The sequence below is a fragment of the Knufia obscura genome (assembly GCF_036327395.1).
Source record: "Knufia obscura strain CCFEE 5817 isolate CBS 148926 chromosome Unknown scaffold_9, whole genome shotgun sequence".
NCBI classification, from domain to species: domain Eukaryota; kingdom Fungi; phylum Ascomycota; class Eurotiomycetes; order Chaetothyriales; family Trichomeriaceae; genus Knufia; species Knufia obscura.
Genome location: NW_027042695.1, coordinates 928926 through 953416, shown reverse-complemented (window position 1 = coordinate 953416; position 24491 = coordinate 928926). Strand labels below are relative to the sequence as shown.

The 24491-nt window shown below is 50.7% G+C and overlaps 9 protein-coding genes across 9 annotated transcripts; 4 read left to right on the top strand and 5 right to left on the bottom strand.

Moving 5' to 3' along the window:
• Window positions 1-1351: 1351 nt before the first annotated feature.
• Window positions 1352-2363, top strand: PMZ80_007689 (uncharacterized protein; the record flags this gene model as incomplete). Its single annotated transcript, XM_064876095.1, has 4 exons — window positions 1352-1672; window positions 1703-1917; window positions 1970-2088; window positions 2161-2363. The coding sequence occupies 4 exons, from the start codon at window positions 1352-1354 to the stop codon at window positions 2361-2363; spliced, it is 858 nt and encodes a 285-aa protein (XP_064728359.1).
• Window positions 2364-3433: 1070 nt separating this feature from the next.
• PMZ80_007688 (uncharacterized protein) lies at window positions 3434-3958 on the bottom strand (the record flags this gene model as incomplete). Its single annotated transcript, XM_064876094.1, has 2 exons — window positions 3434-3882; window positions 3946-3958. 2 exons carry the CDS (start codon window positions 3956-3958, stop codon window positions 3434-3436), a joined length of 462 nt encoding a protein of 153 aa, XP_064728358.1.
• Window positions 3959-4937: 979 nt separating this feature from the next.
• PMZ80_007687 (uncharacterized protein) lies at window positions 4938-6299 on the top strand (the record flags this gene model as incomplete). Its single annotated transcript, XM_064876093.1, has 1 exon — window positions 4938-6299. The coding sequence occupies one exon, from the start codon at window positions 4938-4940 to the stop codon at window positions 6297-6299; it is 1362 nt and encodes a 453-aa protein (XP_064728357.1).
• An 80-nt stretch (window positions 6300-6379) lies between these two features.
• On the top strand, window positions 6380-6881 carry PMZ80_007686 (uncharacterized protein; the record flags this gene model as incomplete). The annotated part of the gene is made up of 2 exons (XM_064876092.1): window positions 6380-6386; window positions 6451-6881. The coding sequence occupies 2 exons, from the start codon at window positions 6380-6382 to the stop codon at window positions 6879-6881; spliced, it is 438 nt and encodes a 145-aa protein (XP_064728356.1).
• Window positions 6882-7553: 672 nt separating this feature from the next.
• Window positions 7554-8278, bottom strand: PMZ80_007685 (uncharacterized protein; the record flags this gene model as incomplete). The annotated part of the gene is made up of 2 exons (XM_064876091.1): window positions 7554-7787; window positions 7841-8278. 2 exons carry the CDS (start codon window positions 8276-8278, stop codon window positions 7554-7556), a joined length of 672 nt encoding a protein of 223 aa, XP_064728355.1.
• A 515-nt stretch (window positions 8279-8793) lies between these two features.
• Window positions 8794-10018, bottom strand: PMZ80_007684 (uncharacterized protein; the record flags this gene model as incomplete). Its single annotated transcript, XM_064876090.1, has 2 exons — window positions 8794-9761; window positions 9811-10018. The coding sequence occupies 2 exons, from the start codon at window positions 10016-10018 to the stop codon at window positions 8794-8796; spliced, it is 1176 nt and encodes a 391-aa protein (XP_064728354.1).
• An 888-nt stretch (window positions 10019-10906) lies between these two features.
• CDC39 (CCR4-NOT core subunit cdc39) lies at window positions 10907-17653 on the top strand (the record flags this gene model as incomplete). The annotated part of the gene is made up of 1 exon (XM_064876089.1): window positions 10907-17653. One exon carries the CDS (start codon window positions 10907-10909, stop codon window positions 17651-17653), a length of 6747 nt encoding a protein of 2248 aa, XP_064728353.1.
• A 1027-nt stretch (window positions 17654-18680) lies between these two features.
• On the bottom strand, window positions 18681-20794 carry PMZ80_007682 (uncharacterized protein; the record flags this gene model as incomplete). The annotated part of the gene is made up of 5 exons (XM_064876088.1): window positions 18681-18847; window positions 18913-19143; window positions 19402-19994; window positions 20042-20270; window positions 20581-20794. 5 exons carry the CDS (start codon window positions 20792-20794, stop codon window positions 18681-18683), a joined length of 1434 nt encoding a protein of 477 aa, XP_064728352.1.
• Window positions 20795-22134: 1340 nt separating this feature from the next.
• On the bottom strand, window positions 22135-23803 carry PMZ80_007681 (uncharacterized protein; the record flags this gene model as incomplete). Its single annotated transcript, XM_064876087.1, has 4 exons — window positions 22135-22581; window positions 22628-23374; window positions 23427-23533; window positions 23584-23803. The coding sequence occupies 4 exons, from the start codon at window positions 23801-23803 to the stop codon at window positions 22135-22137; spliced, it is 1521 nt and encodes a 506-aa protein (XP_064728351.1).
• Between the last annotated feature and the right edge of the window lie 688 nt (window positions 23804-24491).

The window sequence follows — 24491 nt, the reverse complement described above, 5'->3', positions numbered from 1 at the left end:
GGACATCACATCCACCCCCTGAATCTGACCACCAGTGATTTGCTAGCCAGCCACACGTCATTTTTGAGAAAGATGCGACACCCTTTGGGCTGCATAAGTGGGACACGTACGGGAAACTTTTGGTCAGTTCTCGATGCAGCAGCGTACTGTCGAGTCAGCTTGAAGCAGTCTAATCTCCTGCTCGCACGTGGTAAGCACTCCTTAGGTCCCCTGTCACAATGCACCCAAACTTCCACTCCAGGACTTCTCCCGGCATCTGATCGGCTGTTCTCACAAATGCTGCGTTGAGATGATGCCTCGTCCAAGGCGGTCAACCTTGTCAGGTAGCTAACAGAATCATGACCACGGTCGTGTCCTCTGCCAAGCGCTATTGGAGGCATACAGACCAGGCCAGTCTCTACGATCAACACTGCCGCATGCGCGTTATGACCACTACCGGCGACCTCATGGCAAGGTAAGTGCCCCATCTATGAACTTCGTTCCAACCCTTCATTCGTGCGGCAAAACCTTGTCAGCAGCATAAGCTCCAGCCTGGCGATGCATCTCGATGCTTGTCGCACAGCTCTCCGCTGTGGACCAGTTTGCTTCGCACGAGATTACTTCAATGCTGCTCCCCGGGGTCGATCTTCGTGCTTACGGTGCTACAACCTCTACGATTACCCCAGATTCCGAGCGTTTTCTGACATAGCACACCGCCAAACACGAGCTGGCAATCAAACGTCAGCAAAGAAATTCGCTAGCGATGTGCCTCCCATACTACCACGAGGCAGCACCCGAATCAGTAATGTAAGCGAGCATCTATTTGGGGTAAGCACTAATCTACATAAGGAAGGACTTCAGGATAATTCCCATGTCCAAATGTTCGGACGAACGTCTTGGCCTATCAGACCCTTAGGATTGCCCAGACGAAGATCTGGTTATTCTTACAACACTTTCATGCGCATTTCGCTATGCTCACAGCCATCTGTTGTCGTGCTTCTCGGCTGATGGAGTGAAATCACCAAAGGTAGCTTCCATCATCATGTCCCTTGCCCGGCTTGGCTCGACTTATTCTAAGAGTAAGCAATGGAGCTACCGCAATTTGGTCCTTGAGATGACCAATGTCTGCCAAATATGTGCATAGCCGAAGACGAGCAGTCTCATTTCTGCTATAAGAGTCAAGTCGGGTAGCTCTCATCAAGGTCAGTCCTCTCGATACACATCCACCAAACAGCTTAATACCACTTTCCATAATTGTTTCGATTTCTTACGAACGTTTTCGCACATTCTTTCAACAGCTACATTCAGCGCTAGCCCAAGGACCATATACTAAGATCAAAACCAACTCAACAACTTTTTCGCACCCATCAAAATGCGTACATCAGCAATCATCATCGGAGCCCTCTCCGCGGCAGCCTACGCCAAGCCAGTTGCACAGAACGGTCGGTGGACTCCAGAATGGCAAAATCTCAATGCTGAAGTGTCAGCAGGTCCTTCTGCCTCCGCAGTTCCTACCCCAGCTTCAAGTGCTAGCGTTCTTGGTGTCCCGGGTGCCAGTCCGAACCCGACACCAAACTCCAAGCTCGTGGCCGACCTTCTCACAGCTCCTGCTGGTTCCGACAGGATCACGCTACTCCAAGATGCCGAGAAGAACGGAATTGCAGATTTCAAGGCAAGACGCTCAAGCATTGTTGTTCCATGATCCAACTAACTTACGACGCAGTTTGACCTGAACCCTGCAGCTAACAACGTGACTGCGGGGGCAGGCGGTGTGGTCATCACTGCCGACCGCAAGAGATTCCCGGCCCTTACCACCCTCGATGTTGCCGTTGCCGGCTTGTTCTATCAGCCTTGCGGTCTCAACCCACCTCATGCGCACAGGGCAACTGAGGTCCTCACTGTTGCTACAGAAGGAACCCTGCTTACTGGTTTTGTCTTGTAAGCAGAACTTACCATTTCACTTGTGGTTCATATCTAACAACGACGCTAGCGATAACACTGCCTCGACCGAAATCAGTGAAGAAATCAGTCAATTCCAATCGTTCGCCTTCCCAGAAGGTTCGATGCATTGGCAACAGAACCAAGAGTGCCACCCAGTCACCGCCATCGGTAAGTCTTCCTTCCAAATGTCCAGAGCTGGCTGGCAATTCTTTCCTTGATCAAATGCTGACTTTCCCAAAGCTGCCTTCAGCAACGAAGACCCGGGTGCCATCACAACCGCCAACCGCTTCTTCAAGAACACCAAGCAGGATGTTGTCCTCGCTGCACTAGGTTTCCCAGAGCAAATCACCCCAGAGAACTTCGAGCAGTTCAAGAACCAAATCCCAGATCCTTTCGTCAAGGGAATCAAGCAGTGCTACGACAAGTGCGGTATCCCATACTAAAGGATTTGACGAGTGTAACGGCGATCGTGTGAGACAGATATTACTTCGTGGTCGGGAGGACTCCCAGGCCCCTTTTTGATGGTTGCTTACATTTATGCATCAGCGGATGGAGTTTATGAGGACGAGTTGACCACTTAGGTGTGGTCACTAATATTGACTTTTTGTGATTTTCCAAGCAGATAAATACATATACTGTCATAGTCACTCCTTCATGTATTCATGACACCCCCAGTCGAATCTCCTGACTTCTACACACATGTCCTGCCAACGATGAACCACGAGTTCAACAGTCGACGCTTGGAGATTTCAACATATGCAGATTTCAACACAAAGAGTCCCGGTATGCACTGCCAGGCTTCTGAATAGCTTGATCTAGTCCGAAGCGATGAAAGGACCACCTGACCGACAAGCCAATTAGTTGAATCCTGACTGTACGGCCTTAGAACTGCTTTTTTGGGATGAACCCCATCGCTCGGACGACCAGACTAGGTCCTCTACCTCCACCAAGCACCAGCCATATCTCTAACTATAGCTAATCCTTTTGCGGCCGTCAGGCCATCAAAATCCATAGACATCACCGCAACACGAACCAATGGCTCGCCTCTTTCACCCGCAAAGATTCGTCCGCCTCCATGAACCTTTCCGGCCCGAAGCCCGCCGAAACCACGTCACAGGGATGTCCAGCAGTCTCGCATTCCAAGAGTGCTTTTAGAGTTCAACTCTGAAGTACCCAATTCTGACGTGCCAACACTCTCACTACTCAGTCGATGGCGCTGTGACAGTTGGGCATAGACAACATCCGGTAATCTCCAGTTTCGATAGAATAACACATTCATTGCGAATTGCCTGTTGAAACAGCAGTGGTATACAGCGTCCTTATATCGGCATTTTGCACAACCCTGCCCGACCAACTTTCAGACATGCAAGCTGGTGTAGTCTACCGCTTAACCTGCCAGAAAATGTGCTCAAGAGCGACCATTATGAACGCCCAGTAGGTGACCAGCCTCACTCTTCGTATCTTATACATTCGCCCTACCCTACACCTCCAAACTCAACACTAATACCCCTCTCTAAAACCCCCAGTACCCCTTCACCAACCACCCCGCATAACCCGCCATCCCCGCAATAAACCCCTGCGTCCCAAAATACCCAATCGGCCTCCCAGGCCCCGTATAATCCCTCGCCATCAACCCCACATCAGCGTGCAAAACCCTAAACACAACCAGCGAACCCAACGCCCAGCTAAGCACCCTTCTACTCCCGCCGTTCAGTTCCACAACGGCCGCAAGCGCAAGTGCTAACGGTACATTCTCGTTGAAGTTCGCCTGGGCGCGGATCGCGGCGCGCAGGGGGTCGTATTCGTTATCGGAGGAGGAGGAGGAGGAGGATTCCTGTTGGATGTTTTTCTCGGTTTGGATTCTGTGGTAGATCACGCGGGATTGCAGGAAGATGTAGTATGCGCTGAGGGGGAGGGCGAAGGTGCCGGTTATGGGGAGGAGTTTGGGGATTGTGAGGCCGACTTGGGACGGAGTTAGCTTGGTGAAAGAGGGTGATGGGTGGGGAGGGTGATTGGGGAGCTTACCTGGGACGGACATGGTCGCTATGCTGTGATCGAGATGATGGGATGGCTATGTTAAGATGATGAACCTTTGCAGGATCTTATTACTCTGTCGAACGAAAGGACGCGCCGACGCGATTTTGTTTTGAGTCCAAGAACGATGTTGATTTAGATCAATGACGTCAATCTGCTTCGGTATTTCTTTGTACCGAGCATATTCTCTTTTTGCCAGCACTGCACTGGCGGTCAGCTTCTGTCTCACTTGTAATACTTCTTAGAGCTCAAGGAGCTAATCTAAGGCACAAGAATCGATAATGAAAGTCAACGCTGCTGTCATTAATGGACTCAAATACCATGAATCTCCTAAGGGGGAAGAAATGCGTAAGCATATTTCGGAAAGATATACTCGGGAGTACCTTAGGTTGGACATCTAATCACTGGTCTACTTTCACTTCGAATGATGGACACGATAAGGTGCGGCAGAAGCCTCGTTGTTGAGCTCGTGACGGTAGTCGATATGATCAGTCTGGGTCTGCTAGGATCTTCATTTGTGCGACATGGTAGATGCACGGGAGATGGCATGTCTACTGTTCGTGTTGATATCGATTCCCATTGAGAGGAGATAACATGAGCGAGTACGTTCTTCGTACCTTTATGGGTCGTAGACAAGTACAAGGTAGGAGTTATGGAAGCTGAGATGTGCTCGATTCACTTGAATGGTGATAGTCCTACCATTGCACCTGCCCTACACATCTTCACAAAAGTTTTTACGGTTGCGACTTCCCAGAATTTCTGCTTCACACTATTCGTGATTGTCTGATCTCTCGACTACACCTGACAGCAGGACACCTTTGCTTGATCACCTACTGTCCACCGATTATTGTCACTATAGATTACGTTGTCACTCTTTCTTTACGAGCTCGTTCCTTCGCTAGTATCACCAGGGCAGGCAGGTAAGCGACAACTGACTGACTGACTGACAGCATATCTGAATACTGACTTGGACATAGCCCAATATGCCACCACTTCGCCATCAGCATCTACCAAGGTACCTCGAGACAGGAACAACCTTCTCCATTGCCTTCGGTGTAATCGCAGGCGCAGTTGTCTTTGTCTGTGCGATCTGGGGTTTTGTGATACCACGATGGAGAAAGAAACATCCAGCGAGCCCTTCAAGGACGAAGTGGAACGACGGGTCCATCTTGACATCAAGGAAACGCCCTAGTAGACGAATTCGAACCTTTCCAAGCCATCCTGCGATCAAGCCATTATTGTCGAAGCCGTCTACTGCCCAGATTCTGCCCACGTACGACCCACGAGTCGAAAGTCCTTTTCCCGACAGTCCTGGTCCAGGCCTGACCAGAAGTTTTCCGGTTGTTGTATCTCGATTCCACTCAGTTCACTCGGCACCCACACTACCTACGAACATCAGCAGCGAAGGGCTCTTCACACCTGTCCGGCATAACACTAAGGAAGATCAGTCGAAGAACGACTACCATACAGTGCCGCGGGCAAAAGATGCCAAGCACTTCGTGGGCAGGTCGGCTGATTTCGGTGATGCCAAAGACTTCATACTAGCCGTACCTGAGCCGTTGGCGTTGAAGCCAAGAGACGCTGGACGACCACCTGCAGTCAAAAGACATCTCGAGAAGTATGGTCCATCTCACAGCAATTCTCCTGCAGGCTCAGACAAACTCCCACATCCCAACAAGCTATTTCGTGCCATACAATCAGGAGACGTCAGGAGCAGTTTGTGCAGTAGCACATCCCTACGAATAGATCATCGCGAGTCAGATGCGGCTGCTTTGGCTGCAAAAAAAGTTGAGGATGCGGTCAACCGAGCCATCAAGGAGGAAACCGAACACCGACAGTATCTGACGTATAGCAGCGGCAGCAGCAAAGTCAGCCCTAAAGTTCGTCGACACGACGGCACTGCAGGTGGAGAGCACAGTATGACGGCTCTCCATCGATTGCGCAGCTATCGATCTCTGACAGGTTCTCGCGTGCCAGCTCTCACTCGTGCTGGCACGTTGACTAGGCCCAAGACTCCAGTGGACGAGCTCAAGAAGTTCTACAACCAAGGGATGAAGAAAGACACAATTCCAATGGGCAGTCTTCCTCACGAATTGACCACTTCTACGGCATTCACTGCCATTGAGAACAGCTCGGAGAATGACTCTCTCTCCACACCAGCAACCTCACCAACCCTACCGCCAAACAATCTGAAGCTCCTGCCTACGCCACTTCGTCCGCGTAAGAGTTCTGAGACAATGCCTTCGGTTGGTATCCAGGGCTTCTCTCGCAGCGGCACGATGCATTCGACCGACACTGAAGAAGGGTTGTCTGGCGTACCGCCACTGCAGTCAGTCCTTGGGTGAAGACGAGGGAAGAGACTTAGCCGGGGTTTCTATCACACAGGGCGGCAACACAACAACCCAGCGCCACTCGCAATTCAAACATGCAAGGTATCTTCTCCAAGGCGTCATCAACCACGAAGGTCTCTGACTGAATTCGGGACTGCTGTGGTAGCTCCGCTCCTGAAACCAAGTCAGCTCAAATCGAGGATGAGGGCCAGCAGTATGTACAGTCAAGATACCCATGGCTTCAACCTTATGCCAACCCCTACATCACCTGACTTCCAAAGCCCTCTAATCGATATCTTCGCTGATCAGGATGTCTATGGAAACCCATTCACAGGTCGTGAATCCGTCAAGGCAAGGGTTGAGGAGTGGACGCAACGCATGCATGGCCTTCCTACACCACCACTACCAAGCTCAAAACACTTAACGCTTGACGAGGGTACCGACGCTGGCAAACCTGAGGTCAAGAAGAACATCGTCGACAACAAAACAACGCACGAAACCATGACCACTGACGTATTGCATCAATATGACTCAACCATTGAAGGCAACACCGTTTCCGGGCGTGGACAGGCTCCAGGAGGTGCCATCTGGATCTGACAGATACGCGACTGGACAAGAGGCATTAGTCAACCAGGCATGACTAGCGAACAGTATCAGTACACAGCGATAACATTGCCGAGAATCAGTAGGGAAGAAAAGTGTTGCATGAAAATCTGTCAAATCAAATCAGCGAGGAGCTTTGGGAGTTTGAGGAGATCTCATCAGGATGTGCTTTGGGAGAGATAGCTAGCATAAGATTGATAGTAATAATTCAATTTGTCTCGAGCTGTTTGCTTAGCGATGATGCAGTACAGAGCCATAAAGACAGCTCATACTCCCACTGATAACAAAATCTTGAGACACTGTAGCACGGACCAGGCTCAGATTGACCTTAAGACTGTCTTACCTGAGGGAGTAACAATCATATGAAGGTGATCAAGCTCGAATGACTGGATGGTGTTGTGACAATTGGCCGCCAAGCCCTCGGCCTCCTCCATGCGCAAAACCTTCTTCCATTGCTCTCGAGGCCTCGATGCAGCTTGCGAAGCTCCGCCAAAACAGCAGATGCGTAGAATACAATGCCAAGCAATAGCATGACTGGACCAAGATCAAGAAGTCACCCTGCTAGTCTCCGAGCCGAAGCCATTCTTGACTTTTTCAGCTCAATGTCCCGCCCGGACTTCTCGTGCGCTTAGGTGCCCTTAGTCCACCACGGCTACATGACGGAGGTCAGCATGTTCGTATAGCACGAGGGCTATTGCAGACTTGCCTTGAGCTCTGACCCGGTGGGTACTGCTGGGTCCTCTTTGAACTGGTGCTTGGCAACCCGTAATCCTGCGTGTCGCGTTCACGCCTGTTGTCATCACCGTGACCTCTTCGACTACTGTCGCCCCCTCCCGTCTTTCCTGTTTGCTGCTCAATGCCCGCCTGTCGCTTTCTTCTGTTTTTGGCTGCATCTTTGACCTGATAATAGGTTAGCCACATCGCGACAGCCAAAGAGAGTGCGAAGCACTTACGTCCTCATTATCCCAAGTATCCACATCCTCCCTCGCCCACCTCCACACCTCCCCCTTAAATATCTCCCTCGCAAAATCCCTCCTAACCCTCCTATCCATCCGATACCCAACCAAAAACAACGTCTGCACAAACAAACACGTGCAACTGAACCAGCTAACCATAACATTCACGGCCCATCTGTTCAACGGAACCGTGTCGAAGATCCGCTCGATGTTCATTGTTTCGCCCGCAGGCAAAGGGTTCGTGAACTTCCAGATTAGGACGTAGCCGACTAGGGAGATGGAGAACCACATTACTGTGAAGGCCCAGAGGAGGGTGGAGATGAACGGGGCGACTATGCTGGGGGGTGTTTCGGAGGGGGAGGCGTGGATGAAGGGGAGGTGGGAGCGGATGTGCCGACGAGGATTGTGGCCGTGGGATTCTTTGAAGTCGGCCATTTGTTGGTCTGTTCGTCGGTGTTTGACCATTTTGGGTGGTTGGGTGGTGGAGGTGAGGGTGGTTGGGTGATTGGTGGTGTATATATACGGGTATGTCTTTGAGAGATAGGATTGAATGGGGATACTTGTGAAGAGATGTGCTCGAGTCCGGAAGCATGGCTTTTATGGTTGGAAAGAAGTCAAAGATGAGGATGAACTCGTTTGCTGTATGGATGACTTTGCTCTTCCGATTCGAAACTGATGTACGCGTTCGGTTCGGCAGAATAGCTGACAGTCAAGAGAGGCGGCTGATTCTGACTGAGTATTAGGCGTTTGACCTTGTCGTTGATTCCTTCTGCATTGAGGAATTGGCTCACGTGTCGCAGATCAGTAAGAGTGATCGTAAAGAGATGAGTTGTGTTGCTGTGTGCGGGCTTTTGCAATGGTCATGACACGCGTGTGCCGTGGAATTTGTGAGCATAGTGGTCACAGTCACGAACGTCCGACATATTTGGTACCATCCATCGCATGCCCAATCACGTCTTCTCTGTCACTTCTTGACTTTGCGCTTCTGCTTCTTCGTCATCAGACTGTAATTTCTTCTCGCCAGCGTCGACCCATCTTCGGAAGGCGATGGTGGATAAACTCGCCAGACCCATCTGTAGAACCTGAAACATCAGCATTGGAATCTGAATCTTCGCTTCCTCGAGCCCGCTAATGTCTGTGAACAACAAGAAGCTGAGCGGTACACCCAGAGCCAGAGTCTTTGCCGGCGCGCACATGGCTACTGAAATGGTATCCTTGCGGTCCAACCAAAGTACCGAGAGTGCCACTGATATCACTAGCCAAAGAGCGTAGTTGACAATCGTGATAAACACGATGAAAATCATGTTTGATGGCTTGACGGAAGAGAAAGCTTCGGTTCCGAATGCGTGGTCGAAGGTCTGCCACAGAAGACTAAGCATGGCCATGGAAGCAAATTTCCCGATTTTCCACTCAACGAAGACCTTGTTTACCACTTTCGGGAATAGGCGTCGGACGCACTGGCCTACAAACATTGGCAAGTATATCGATAAGCCGAACTGCATGAAGACTCGTTGATACAGTGCGCCATACCCACCGGATTGCAGAGGAATCGCCTCAGTGTACCATGCTCCAGCTGCCAGGTACATTTTTATCAGCAAGGGACTGATGAACGGACCTATGAGGTTGCCAATGGTGACTTCGACAACTGTCAGAGGCACATTTCCATGAGACTGTCTGGTAAAGAGCACGTTGGAAGCCATGGCAGTCGGCTGACAGCCATTGAAGATGAGTCCGACGAGCAACCACGGATCCATGAACTTCGTGTTCGTGGCGGCAAGACTGACAATGCCAAAAGCAAGGGCTGATACCATGATGAAGCATTGAGCTTGAATGAAGAGGTGATGCTTCCATTTTGCATAATTTTCGAGCAGGATCCGGGTATCTAGCGTACATCCGCTGATGAAGAAAATCAACGATACTGGACATATTAGCTACCAGCTGCCACGGCTTTATTTATGCTTACTTACTAGCTAGATAGGCGACAACGACCTGTTTGGTCGCTTGCTGTGATTCTGGTACTTGGACTTGAGAAGATATGATGACGACGATAACCATGCCAATCAGAAACCATTGATCCTTGACGAACCAAAGCACAGCATCAAGAACTTTCTTCGGGAACGATTTCGGCTCTGGCTGCTTTTCGACGCTGCCATCGTGTTGGTCATCGTCGGACATGTTTGAAAGCTAAATAGTAGAAGGATTGCACGAACAGCGAGAAAGAACAACGGCAGGAACATGATGGCAAGGACATGTAGATCTATTGATGGAGGTGCCCAGGCGGCGACTCGGCGGTTTCGCCGAGTTGGCGAAGTCGGAGATTTCCTGCAGAGTCAGCAAGTGTTAGCGGGAGAACGTTTAGCACATCTGTGAGGGTTAATAGTGCTTTAGATATCAGTCAAGAGACCGTGTATAGAAAAGGCGCGTTAGGAGGCTCGCTGCCAATGTTCGGACGTGGAAGTGCTCATGCTGGCCCGCGGAACAAAAGGTTGCTATAGAGGCACGAGGAACATCGCGGTCACGGGCTCATCCGAGGACACCATGCTTGTTGAAAGTCGTGATCACGCTTCATCGCCGGGAGGAACTAGAATCGAAGACTGATATAAAGATCAGGTATCCATTATTGAATGTATGAAGGTGGCTGATGGAAAGGTGCATAGTATGAGTTCTCCTTCTACTTCGATACGGTTGCCCCTGTAGGACCTTTGAGCAACTTTATCACGTGAACTGGAATGAGTGCCATAATGATTCTTGCTGTCAACCGTACCAGACTTGCGTCCGCTGGCCGACACGAACACATCGGGCGCGCATAGGCAGATCCAAGTTTGATAGTCACTCATCGTCTGCGATCGCAGTCTCTGTTGTCTCGACCATCGCCCTCCACCCTCGCGGTCCCTGTATTTGATTTGACCTTCAGATTTCTCTTGGGCTGCACTTCATCTGTAGCGGAACAAGTGCAGCCAATTCGAACAACAGCGGGACTATCAATCCTCGAACATCCACACCATTCCCCAACCCATACACATCCTCGCAATACTCAAATGTCTAAGACCGTGAACGCTCCATATGAGCTTCGATAGTTCCTCATCGTCTACACATTGGAACTCCTCAATTCATCGCGCGAGTCAACAGTCGTCACGTTTGAAGAAAGACAGTTCGTCCACAGCATCGGGGATCCGCAGTCTCTCACCTTTGGATACAACCGTTACAAGATCTACTCCAACTACCAAAAGTATCGTTGGTCGCAGACAAGACAGAAGCGCCAACATCTCTTCCCGCTCAAACCTTCGAACACCTGATTCCTCACGGCCAACAGATTCACCAAAATCGTCTCTTACTCCTCAGCTCACATCACCTCGATTTATTGCGACGTCTCAAGGTGCGAGTCAACACCGAAACAACACAAGCTCTTCTGCGGACTCCAGCCAGGGAACTGCTTCTCCTACGAATTCGTCCTTTCAAAAGATCTCTGTAGCCCAGCTAGCGATCTTACTGGATACGAACAGCGACAGGGACGGACCAGCAAGGTGGGACAGCGTCAAGAACGATAGGGCACTTCATCTGTTGAACTCAGGTGGTCAAGAAGTATTTGCAGTCTTCATCAGGAAAGCGATATTACTCAATCTCACTGCTATCCTAGCTGGGGACCAGCGCACTCGGCACGGGACATACAGACTATTGCAGGCCAAGGTCGAAGAAGTCCGACAAGAGCCAACACGAGCCTTCCAAATCGTTGACGCGATCGATGCTGCCAAAGAAGAGCCCCTACGGAATATTGATGTGGTTGGGTTTGTGTCGCATTTCTTGCAAGATTGCGCGGCGCATTTGATACTCAGCATAGCTTTTACCTCTTCCACTAGGCCGAACATCCGCCAGGAAGCCGAGCACTTTGTCGCTGAGCTCGTTACGACCTTTGCCGAACCATCTCAAGATCTGCAAACATCTTTCAATAGTCTTTCCAGCTCTGGCCTTGCCCTACTCAGCACTTGGTTTGCACTCGAATCTAGCTTGGGGCGGTCAAAAAGACGACAGATACAAGAGAAGATCTGGACACGTATCAGCTCACTGAAAGGCAATCCTATACCTGAGCTCGACATGGCTTCGCAGTTGTGGAAGCTCCCCGAGAGGGATCGTTCCATCATCGATGCTTTCAAGCGAAGAGGGCCGCGCTCCGCCTCGAACAGTCGCGATATTAACGAGGTCGTTGCGAGTATACAGCCGAATGCTTCGTCACCGACTGATGTAGCTCACGCTATACTCTACATGCTGTTCGGCCAGCCAAGTCAGCATTATGACCTCAATGAATTCGTCTCTGCTGTAAAAGCTGCACAACGTCTCAGATCGCTCGACTGGAATTCTGTAGTCAAAGCATTTGACGTGCCAGATCTGCGACTACATACAGATGAATTCATGCGTCTTATGCAGGCCCTGAGACTGGTTGCGATTGACAACCAAGATTTCGATATTCAAAGATTATGGGGCGGCCAATGGACCCATCCACGGACGCAAACATCCTTCTTGCGCTGCTTTTTCGAGATGAATGATGTATCGCCAAATCAGATACCGGGCTTCCGGTCTGCGTTCCAGGCAGAAGAATTCGAGAAGGCGCCACACGATGTTCGCGAACGTGTCAATGCAGAGCTCGAGACCCATCAATGCAACTTCTATGCAATGAAAGCTGTTTTTGATACAATATTATCATCAGATACATTCCCGGAGGAGGATGATGCCAGCAGCATTCTCCATGCTATGGTTTCAAACCATCTCTTCGGCTTCCTTCTCTCCTTGACACATATCACAACACCCACAGCGAACTGGACACCATCCCAGGAAAAAGCTTTGGACTCATGCTTTCGATTATATCTTGAGGGTCAGCGATCCGACAGTGATCTGGCATTGAAGGCCCTCTTCCATCAGAACCGAGACTTGGTGGAGAGTCTGTGCAGAGTTACATTCCATGCCGATCCTCGTCAAACAGATACAATAGCACAAAAGGCTCAGCAATTGGGGTGGATAGATTTTTTGTTACAGTCCTACCATACGCCTCTTGCTCTGGACGTTGCTTGCTTACTGTCAAAGCAGCAGCCTGATTTTGATCTTGAGCAATGGATCTCACGCGCAATCGAACCACTACCTCGACCTGAGCGGGCCTTACTAGGAAACACGCTCTGGAAATTCCTTCGGATAAAGGCCGATGACGAATATCGTTCGCAAAAGACAGACGAGGCTTATCAATCCATTCCCCTAAGCCTTCCTGCAGTCTTTGTACTCTTGTGGAAGGTGCAGGACCTGCTTGAGGATCGAGATCAAGTCAAGGCTGCTCAATGTACATGTCTCACTACATATCCCCGCCTCATGAACTACGGCACCGAGTCCGACGCTGTGCTTGAGCAAGCCTCGAGAGGAGGCCACAAGCTCAACCCTGAGACTGATGTGAGCATGTCTGAGCTCTTTGGTCAAATGTATCGTTCAGAAGTGTCCATCCGGGACATGATCAATGAGATGCGCATGTACAAGACGTCTCAAAACCCGCAACTGCAGGACCTGTTCTGCTGTATAGTGCACGGCTTGTTTGACGAATATGGTTGTTACGGCGAGTACCCTGAAGATGCACTAGAGAAGACAGCTCTATTGTTCGGCAGCATTGTGAAATTCAGACTGCTACCACCCATACCACAGGAGTACGGGCTAACACTAATTGTCGACGCCGTGAAAGGTCACGTCGCAGATAGCCCAATGCATCGTTTTGGTATCGAAGCTTTACTGCAGGTTGGCGACCAGCTTGTGGAATGGCCAGAAGTGTGCACCATCTTGGCACACCTGCCCACACTTCAACACCCGGAAATTATACAGCGAGCCAGGGAAGGCATGGTGGGTGCTCAATTACGAGGAGGCGTGGCCGAACGCAATGGTCATGAAGATTATGGTCTGCCAAACGGCTCGACGGACGACTTGGTGTTGGAAGCCGGTGCCCGCGGATTCAGAAGTCTTCATGCTGATCCACCAGCGGCGGATGCAGACTACCACGAGCCTGATCAAAAGTCTCAGGAAAAGATCCTTTTCGTTATCAACAATTTATCTAAGGAGAACATGGAGTCAAAGCTTGGCGACTTACGTGAGGTCCTGAAACCAGAACACTATCAATGGTTTGCCGCCTACCTTGTCGAACAGCGCGCCAGACTTGAACTCAACAACCAGGAGTTATACAACAGCGTGTTGTTGCGGCTCAGTGACTCTGCCCTGTCGAGCGAAGTTTTGCGGGAGACCTATGTTTCTCTCGTGAAAATTATGAGTGCTCGGTCCACAATGGAGTCGCAAGTTGAAAGGACGCATCTCAAGAACCTCGGTGCGTGGCTGGGTTCCTTGACTTTAGCGCAAGACAAGCCGATCAAGCATCGCAACATATACTTCATGGATCTGCTCCTGGAAGGCTTTGAGACACAACGCCTGACCATAGTGATACCGTTCACATGCAAGGTATTGGTGCAAGGAAAGGATTCAATAGTGTTCAAGCCGCCGAACCCTTGGCTTATGGAGATATTGGGAGTGCTACTCGAGTTGTATCAATTCGCAGATCTCAAGCTGAATCTCAAATTCGAAATTGAGGTTCTGTGCAAAGACTTGTCGCTTGATCACAAGAAGCTGGAGCCAGCCAATTTCATCCGAGAACATCAAGAACAGCAACGTGTCGAGCAGATGACAAATGCTTCGGTCATTGATGGCATCGACGAATACGACCTTGCCCTCCGTGGGGGGCGGTTGCGTGAGACATTTTCTGTCGCAGAAATAATGCAGTCTCTACCGGACCTCGAGACTGTGCTGAGATATCCACCTCCTTCGGGGTCACAACAAGAACAAGCTCATGTGCGCAATGTGATCAACAAAGCAGTGCAGCGAGCAATTGAAGAAATTATTGCGCCTGTCGTTGAGAGGTCCATCACCATCGCTTCTCTGTCCACTTCTCAACTCGTCTCGAAAGATTACCTGGTCGAGGGCAATGCGGACAGTTTCAGTGACGCTGCTAGAGAAATGGTCAAATCTTTGGCGGGCAGTTTGGCACTCGTCACGTGCAAGGAGCCACTGAGAATGAGCATCCAAAATTACATCAGACAGAATCTAGAGGAGATTGGCGGCACATTCATGGCTGAAGGTCAGATCCTCATGACCGTGAACGACAATCTTGACGTTGCAGCTTCGTTGATCAAGGATGCTGCTGAGCTTCGTGCGGTTCCTGAGATGGACCAAGTTGTTTCTGCTGAACTGGAAGAGAGGCGACGTTTCATGGCAGAAAATCCTAATGGTGGAGACTTCTATGGTCAAAGCCTGAATCGATGGTCGACCTGGATACCTGCGCCCTACAAGATGATCCCTGGAGGTCTCAACGAGGCACAAAGAGCTGTCTATGAAGAGTTTGAGAGAAGGGTCCACGGTATGAACGCGGGACATATTCAAGGCGCGTCTACCGACTCAACTGGCCGCCAACTGCCCGATGTGCTCAATGAAGCATTGGCTATGCCGAATCTGTCCACACCAGCCGGACAGCCTGCCTTACCACATCAGAGCCCAATGACACAACACGAGTCAAGGGCGAACTCTGCTATGCCTCAGCAGCGTATGAATGGCCTTCCTGACTCCATGCCTCCAGCTGATCGTATATCCCTTATGATTGATGAAGTTATCAAAGCCACTAGAGCCTCACCCGTTGGCGGTCTGAAACATCTGAACAAAGGTGACCCTATCTTCCAAGACATCAGACAAATCTTGATGATGATCAACACCCCAAGTCATCCGACCATTGACCACGTTGCGCGACAAACCGCAGACAAGATTACCTCCATGCTGCTCAGGCAAGCACCACAAAACAGCACCGAGGCTGAATTCCTTGCCTTTCTGCTCAATAAACTATGTCTGGTATCGGAGGCCATCGTCAGAGAAGTAATGCGGTGGATTTCTGCACACGAAGACGTCTTGCTCGGCAATGCTTTCACGGTGGCTGCTTTCATCTCTGTCGGGCTTATGGAGTCGAACAGAGTCGATAACGTGTTGGCTTCTGCGATCCGAGAGCGTAGTGACATCGGATTGCGCTTGTTGCGTGACCTCATGGACCAGACGTTGTTCAATGATGAGCCGACCGCACTGCGTGCAGATTTCGTCAACAGTATCGTTGCACTCTATGCTTGGCTAAAAGACGATGGGGAACACCCTCTAGCATCCGAGCTAAGCGACAAACTCAAGTCTCATGGCGTGCCTGAATTTGCTGTCGTTGCTCTGAACGATAAGGCTCAGGCCAAGGAAGACCAGATGCGCTACGTCTTCAAGGAGTGGTCATCCCTGTTCGAGAACTCAGCCTTCAATGAGGCCACTCACACTGGCTTTCTCAGAGACTTACACGGCAGTCAGTTGATCAACTCCGCCGAAGACATGGTTACCTTCCTGAGACTGAGCATCGATAATGCCGTTGAACAGTACGAGATTGAAGCCCAGAGCTTCCGTGGTAGCATTGCAGCGGCCTTCAGCAAAACTGATGCTTTGGCACTGTTGATCGTTCTTCTCGTCAAGTATCAGGGAGAGGAAAACGGCGCTGTCAAGCTTAGCAAGTCAGCCTATCTTGATTCGATCCTATCGCTCGTGGTCCTCATTGTGCACAACCATCAAGAGCTTCGAGGCGTTAATTTTAACCAACGAGTGTTCACAAGACTGTTCGGCTCGATCTTGCACAACTATGCTGAACTGCGTTTCGCAAACTCTCCAGAGCACGTCGGATTCATGCTTGCGTTCAGCAAGACAATGCAAGCTCTGCAGCCTTCATTGATACCCGCATTCGTTTTTGGTTGGACGACACTGGTCAGCCACCGTGTCCTAGTCGAGGGCATGTTGCGACAAGGAGATCCTGAATGTGCTCTGCATTACAGAGAGCTTGCCGGCCTAATGCTGGAATATCCAGCCTACTTGATGGAGCAGCCAAGATTGCGACAGACCGCCGAGTTCCTGATGAGAGGTGTCTACAAGAACTTCTTCGTACTGCAGAACGACTTCTCCGACTTCCTTTGCGAGAATCATGCCTTTTTCTGCGCGAGAGTCTCAGCCACGGAACCGATTGTGCGAAACGTTATCTTGTCAGCTCAGCCGTTTGGTCTCGTAGAGCCCAACCCATTGACGCCTAACCTGAGAGTGGAACGGATCGAGGACATGAAGAAAGCACCAAACTTGAGCACTGATGTTGCACGCCCGCTTGCAGTTGAGGGACTGTCACTGGTTCTGACGCAGGCTCTGCGTAAGGCGTCGGAGATAGACGGGTTCGCCAAGCGGGTTACAGAGTTCCTCGGGAACGAAGAAAAGAATCAGCCATCTCCGAACAAGCCCGCGCGAGACTCAGAAATGCTGCAGAGTCTAGTGGTCGCCATCGGCCAAGACGCGTTGAACAATACTTCCAAATTCGACTCAAACAGCAACCACATCCAGCTGCTCAGCAAGCTCCTCAACACATTCGAACCACGACAGAAATACATCCTCGTCACGTCGATTTTTGACCAACTACGATACCCCAATTCTCACACAGAATATTTCTGCAAGGTCGTGCTTAACTTGTGGGGCACGAACAACAACGTGAGCGAGGAGCAGTCGTATCTTCGCGAGGTTATCATTCGAGTGTTGAGGGAACGCATCGATCCGCTGAAGCCGAACCCATGGGGTGCAGTCATTGTCTTCAAGGAGTTGAGCGAGAATAGTAGTTATGGGTTCTGGGATACGCAGCCGTTTGTGAATGAGCCTGAGTTGAGGCAGCGGTTGGTTGTTGCTGCGAGGGGACATTAGAAGCGTGGAGATAATGCAGCGGAGGACGAAGGATATGGCAGCAGACTCGGACATGCCGGCCGAAAGCACACGGCCATGGAATGAGGCATCGAAGACGGAAGGATGTACCCATACTATAATATCATGTTTCAACATCACACAACACATCGCACCACAGCATGAACGAGCATCAGAGATGGAGTGGAGCAAGAATCTCAAATTTCAGTGTTCAGATTTCGTGGATCTGTATGTACTGGATGGATGGATGACAAAAGTTTCTCTTCTGCTGGCGTGATATGTGGACTACTAAGTACTAGAGATGAAATGGGTGGTAATGCGTGGGTGGTCATGTGAGAACTGGACTGCATGGAGGCATGACTTGACCAACCAGTCAAAGAACTCAAGGATACGTATGATACGATAAGTACTCTTTGTAGTGTGCATTTATTATATGGACATAACGGAGATCATTCTTCATACTCCCGTCGTGTCTGTTGTTACTGCCGCTAGTTGTGCCAAGTGGTGGCTACTTCTAATTTGCAGCACTCAGCCCGTGAATACGAACACTGGATTCTCTAGTATCCCTAGTATCGTGGATCCTCATGGCGTACCTAACAGTGTAAGAGTGATACTACTAACTATCGTCACACTAGCTTCGGGCAGGAATGCCTCTCCTTCTCCTTCACTGAAGTACCGGCTAGCTGTGTTAAGCTTAGTGTACAGTTCGTGAATCCTATTCGAGAGTATGAATACTGGTCAAGGCAGTATTCGAATAGCGGTCACGCAGCTCTGATTGCATGAACTAAGTGGTACCTTGGATTATTTGTTACAAGTCAGAAGTGGCCACTTCCTGGCCCAACCAGCTGCAGTATATCAAGTTGAGCTATGTGGTTCTGTTGGCCTGTAGAGACTGTCGCAGTGATAGCATGCTTTTGATCCTGGATAAGGCTGACGTCGTGGAATGCTCGTTGCGTGATTTGCGCAAGCCGGCAGAGTGGAGGTCGAACCCGCATCAAGACACAGTCGAGTGTCTCGCAAGTGGCCCTTCTCAAGCCCTCTTCCCTGCCACATCCACATTCACAGTCTCGACGTGCTCCTCCCTCGTCGCGGCAACAGCCTTCTCAGAGATTCGCATCGCACCAGTCGCATCCTCATCGTTGACAACCTTCTCGACCGCATGTACTGCTTTATCAGCGAGAGCTTTGTCCTCGAACACTGTGGTACGTCAGCATACATGTCCATAGTCGTAGAGGACAAAGGGTAGGCATTGGGGGACTCACTGAATGCCAACTCCTCCAAAGTCCGTCCTGCAGTCTCGGGGAACATGAACCAGACGAAAACGATCTCGAATGCTAGCCAGCAGCAGTAGGCTATCAAATACCTCCACCCAACGTTGCTCAACCCTATGGGGTTCACAAACGTCGCGAAGAAACCAGCCCCACGCCCGAAAAACTGAAAGATCGCAATGCCGCGGGAGCGTTCGGCGTAGGGGAAGAGTTCGACGAGGTAGGCTGGGAGTGAAGGTTAGCATATTTCCTTGTCCCCCTTTTTTGCGTTGTCTGATATCCATAAACCCCTCGAGGGACGAATTGAGGGTCACGTGATAGATGGTGCGGAAGCCACCTAAACCGTGCTAAACATAGACCGCAAGCCACAACATGCACAGTGGCTTACGCATCATAACTCACGTGACCGTAAGTTTATCCCTCGAGGGGATGATCCTGTCTGCCAAGGTACGATTGGGGAGGTAGGAAGCAGATGGGACTCACTGTATGTCAAGGCGTTATATCCAATATTGTAGCACGGCGCATATGCAAAGATGAAGAAAATAGTGGCGATTGCGGCGGCATTGTTCGTTGTCTCACGGGCAATAGCAGTCATCGTTTGCTCCATCGTGACCGTCCAGCAGATGTAGCAGATTAGCAAGGAGCATGTACAGGCGAGGTACATCGGTCGTCTCTTGAATCTTGTGACAACCAGTGCGGCAGCAAGCGCGCTCACGCCGTTCCATGCCGACAGACCGACGTTGAGTTTCTGCTTGAAGATAGATGAGGTCTTGCCGACCATCTCAAGGATATCGCCGAGATAGTATGAAATGAGGGTGTTGCCGGACCACTGTGTGAAGAGACCGAGCATGCTACCGATTAGGACACGCTTGCGCATACCGGGTGTGCGGAACATGTCGGCCCAGGAGCGTTGCGAGGCGTCCATTTCGAGCTTGAGGGTTGAGCGGATCTGAGCCATCTCTGCACGGACGAACTCGGAGTCGCGGTCGCCTTCTGCGTGGTATTTAATTAGGATTTCGTAGGCCTCTTCGTGGCGATCTTTGGTTACGAGCCATCTGGGGCTTTCGGGCAGGAATCTGTGTTGTGTTAGTGACGAGCTGGGTCATGGGAGGGTGATGAGTACAGGACGAAGGTGATCTGGATTAGGGAGGGGCAAAGCTGGAGGATCGACGGTAGTCGCCAGGCCCAGTTTGAGGCGATGTTGTTTGTGCCGAAGCAAATGGCGGCTGCGACGATGCTGCCGACGAAGTACGCGACATTGAAAAGTGATGTAAGGACAGGTCGTTCTTTTGGGTAGCCCAGTTCGCCGATCAGGGAGCTGCCTGCGACGATACAGGTCGGGATACCGAAGCCTAGAATCATTCGAGACACTATGTACATGCCAACTGTACGGTTGTCAGAGCTGAGACGCTAGAAGTGCGGGGCTTTGAATCTTACCATGCTGAGAAAAGCATTGAATTATAGCACCAGCACACTGGACCGCAGATCCGATAACAATCGCCCAGCGCCTTCCAAAGCGGTCATTGATGAAGGGTACTAATGGAAGAGATAAAATGGCTCCCAAGGAATATGCTGCAGCAATTATTCCTTTGAGTGACCCTTGGGGGTTGTCGAAGTCTTCTCGCCGTTAGCAGCGTCTTGGAGGCGTATAAGGCGCCTTACAGAGCTTCCAGTACGGAACAATTTGGAGCGCATTGATCATTTGAGAGTCGAAGCCAGAGGTTGCTTCGATGCCCATGCATGTCGGGAACAACATGAGATACAGAAATCGTAGATTTGGCTTCTTGTACCATGGTACTTTGTCTTCGTTGGCAAGGCGCGTCAAGATCGGATCTGACGCGCCCGATGTCCCGGACTTGGGCGCAAGTATACCCATGGTTGCCACTGACAGCGGGTGGAGGGACAATGAAGATGAGGCGAGTCGTATTAGAGCTCTGTATGATCAAGACTATATCGAACCTGCCGCAAAAGCTTCAAGACGGGGTGAGCATGCTCATATGTCTTCTCTTTGGGGCCAGCAGAAGGATTGCCTGCACTCCGCGTGATGCTAGGCAAATCCGGGGTAGACATTTCTCCGGCTGATATCGAACACGAGAAAGCTGGGCAGCACACCCTAACCGAGGCGCGTATTCGTCCGCAGCAATGGCACCACCCCGATACAGCAAGGACAACTCCTTCGACTAGGCGCGGCTCGGGTAGCTGCGCTTTCAGTGAGACTCAAGACATCGGCAATAGAATTACCGTTCGACAAGCAAATTGTAGTAACCACAAGCCATCGACTGGGTTTAGGCTAATTGCAAGATGCCAAGCTGGCTGTATGTAGTGCCAAGATGCTTGCTGTAGGATGCTCGTCGAATCGCATGATCTTTGAGCTCGTCACCAGCGGACCGGTCGAATAGGCATTGGTTCATGGATGGGTAGTAGCGGTCGTCCATTGTGTTGTATAGAATGCGAGCAGTGACCAGAAGCAGAAGCGACGCTAGATCGCGTAACTTAGATTGCACGAAGAAAGAATAATCGAAGCTCGGTAGTCTTCTGAAATCGCGGGTGCTCGGTGCTCCGTAGCACGAAAGGGCAAAGTAGCCGGCACACCTGCCGAAAGTGGTGTTGTTGAGAACTGAGGCGTCGCACAAGCTGACGGGGCAGCCTGGCTATAAATGGCTAGCCATGAGAGACACGATCGCGCTCTTCTCTGGGCCTCGGCGGACGCCTATGAGAAGCTGTCCCGTCAGTTTTCATAAGGCCTGGTGGTACTAGGTGATAAGTTGTGGAGGGAAAGGGCGTGTCGACATATAGTAGAATAGTAGGACTTTTACGAGCACTGCGTCCGTCGCAATTGTATTTGTGATCATGTTATGTATGGCTAGCCTATGCTGGAGATGCCGCCGCCGGGTCGGCCTTAGGGCCTGACTTTGCAATCGCCCTCAGGCCTGGTCCGAGTTGAGCTAGGTGGCCACTCCTAAGCATAGATTCGGGCAGGTCAAGCGAACAATAAGCGGCCGTGTTACTCGATTCAGACGAGCTCAGGCAATCACTTTTCACGTGATACATAACGCAGGTGCGAATCTCGGAGATAGCTTGTAGAGTTGCAGAGATTGGCCTGTATGATTTGAACGAGCACTTGCATCAGCCCTGCCTGAGCTTAGCCATGTGCAATTGTCACTCTCTAGAGCTGCTTGTGGCAAAGTACCGCCGGCCTGGTAACCAGCTCAAGATTCATAGAGCTTTGACGATCTTCACCCGAATACCCTGTGATTCTTCTTTTGGCACGCCGACAAAGTAATCACGGGCTATCAGCACATCCCTCTCGGCCGTCGTATCATATACCTCCATGTCGAAGCGTGTCGCAACATATGCTAGGGCTAAATACAGCTCAGCCCAAGCCAGATTGATGCCCACGCACGACCGACTGCCCTTTCCGAAAGAGACCATGTATCGATCGAGACGAATGCCTTTTTCCTCTGCCTCAATCCATCTTTCAGGGTGGTATTCAAAAGGATTCGGGAAAATTTTAGGATCATTGTTGACCACATAGTTCATCTGGCTGACTGGCGTCCCCGTCGGTATTTCCCATTCTCGATACTTCATAGGCTCATGTGCCACTCGCGGTAGGCGCGTTGTGACACCGGACATCATGCGCACGCCTTCTGTGATGCACGCAGTCTGTACACATTTGTTAGCCTAGAGATTGAACCTGGAGAGCACTTACAAGATACGGCAACTGCTCGAGCTTTGCAAGCACAAAAGACCCATCTGGCTCTGGCCCGATCGTCTTGATCTCCTCTCTGAGCTTCTGAAGCTTCTTTGGTGCCGAAGCTAGGAAAAAGGTGATCATTGCGAGACTCTTTGCTGTTGTTTCACTGCCTGCACCAACCAGAGTCTGGCCTTCATCTTGCAAACGATCTATTGTCTTCTCGGACGGAGGAAGGTCACTGTCGAGGACTGCCTGGAAGATGGTGCCATCCGCCTTCTTGCCAGATGCGTTCTTCACTACGATCTCGTTGACCTGTTTCCTGATGAAATGCTGCCATGCAACAAGTTTAGCAGCCTTGGGATTGGCCATATTCAGAAAGGACAGTGGGGTGGCCTTTAGGATAGGTAGGGCCCAGGGGAATTGCCTTAAGAAGACACCGTTGGCAGAGCCGCCTATGACAGTCTCCTTCCATTCCAGCTTGAAGTCAGGTTCATCAAGGTAATTGTACGAGTCGCCAAAGGCAAAATGGGTAATGATGTCCATCGTCAACGCCATGAAGGCCGCGTCCAGTCTCACGACCTCATCGTTATCCATGCATTCTTTTAGCCTGCGGCAGAGATGCTCGACCTTCTCTTTGATTTGTGCCTCATTGTTGCCAATGGCTCTCTTCGAGAAGAACGGATTCAAGGCAGATCGACGCAGGCGGTGCAAATTATGGCTGACAGTTGCAAAGGACGAGTCCGGAGCGCCGGCCATCACGACCTATAAGTGTTAGCCTCTTGCGCCGAAGAACCCATGACTCGCAGGTATGTACCCATCCATCCCACTTGTCCTTCTTCTTCGCTGCCGCAGCATAGATCTCCTCGTAGTAGTCGGGATCTCGTATGTGCAACTCATTCGGTGTGATGCGCACGATCGGGCCTACCTCGCTGTTTAGTGTCGTTACAGATGAGTGCGCTGGTCAAGCTCACCATATTCGTCATGAAGCTTCTGGATTTGCCAGATGAAATGGCCACGATGGATGATGTCGTGGTAGAACTCATACCACCCTGTCAATTTTGCGAGTCTCGGACCAGGAAACTTGGCTAGCGGGTGAAAGTACAACCTGTACAGGGCTCCAAGAACACAATACAGTACCAGTGAGCTTGTCCCTACAATCAGGGCAGCGCTGCTGACAGTCGGCAATTCCATAACTCGCTTCTGTCAGTGTGGTAACACAAGGAGGCCCTAAATGTGGCTGCAGCTGTCAAAACTGCATATTCTGAAGGAAGCTGGGAAATATCGACATGAAGAATCCTCCGCTGTGCTATCCGGCGTTTGGTCTTCCATCGTGAATTTCACGCGAGCCAACAGATCAGAGTGTTGAATCCTTGCAAGAATCTTGTCCGCACATGGCTCGGGACAGTCGAGGTTGTGGGAGCTCCTCGTCTAGCACGAAGACGATGCAGTCGAGCTGCATGCATCTTTTCTGAAGAATCAGTCGTACATTAATGTGCTTATGTGGTTCTTTGATTGGTCGTCGACCGTACTTCAGCACGCGCGAATGCGACGAAACGAGTCAACGTGACCAATCTCATGCTTGCTGGAGCTCGTCTGCGGGCTTGCAAGGCATCCTGATATGCTCCCCGAGAGCTTTCGGCTCCTTTTGAAAAGGTGCAGATCGCTAAGGCAGGTGCAGTGGAGGCGCCTCTCATTAGCGCTAGGCTAGGGGTGTCCCGCACCTGCCGAATTTCAGAAACTCTGCAACAGTCGTGCCTCCCCGACACAGCAACCACTCTTCTCAAAGGACTTCAGGTCCGACCATCGAAAGTTAGTACACATTCCGACGTATTTTGTACATCTTGTCGCTTTGCGCCGCTTGTCGTACTGTGTAACACCA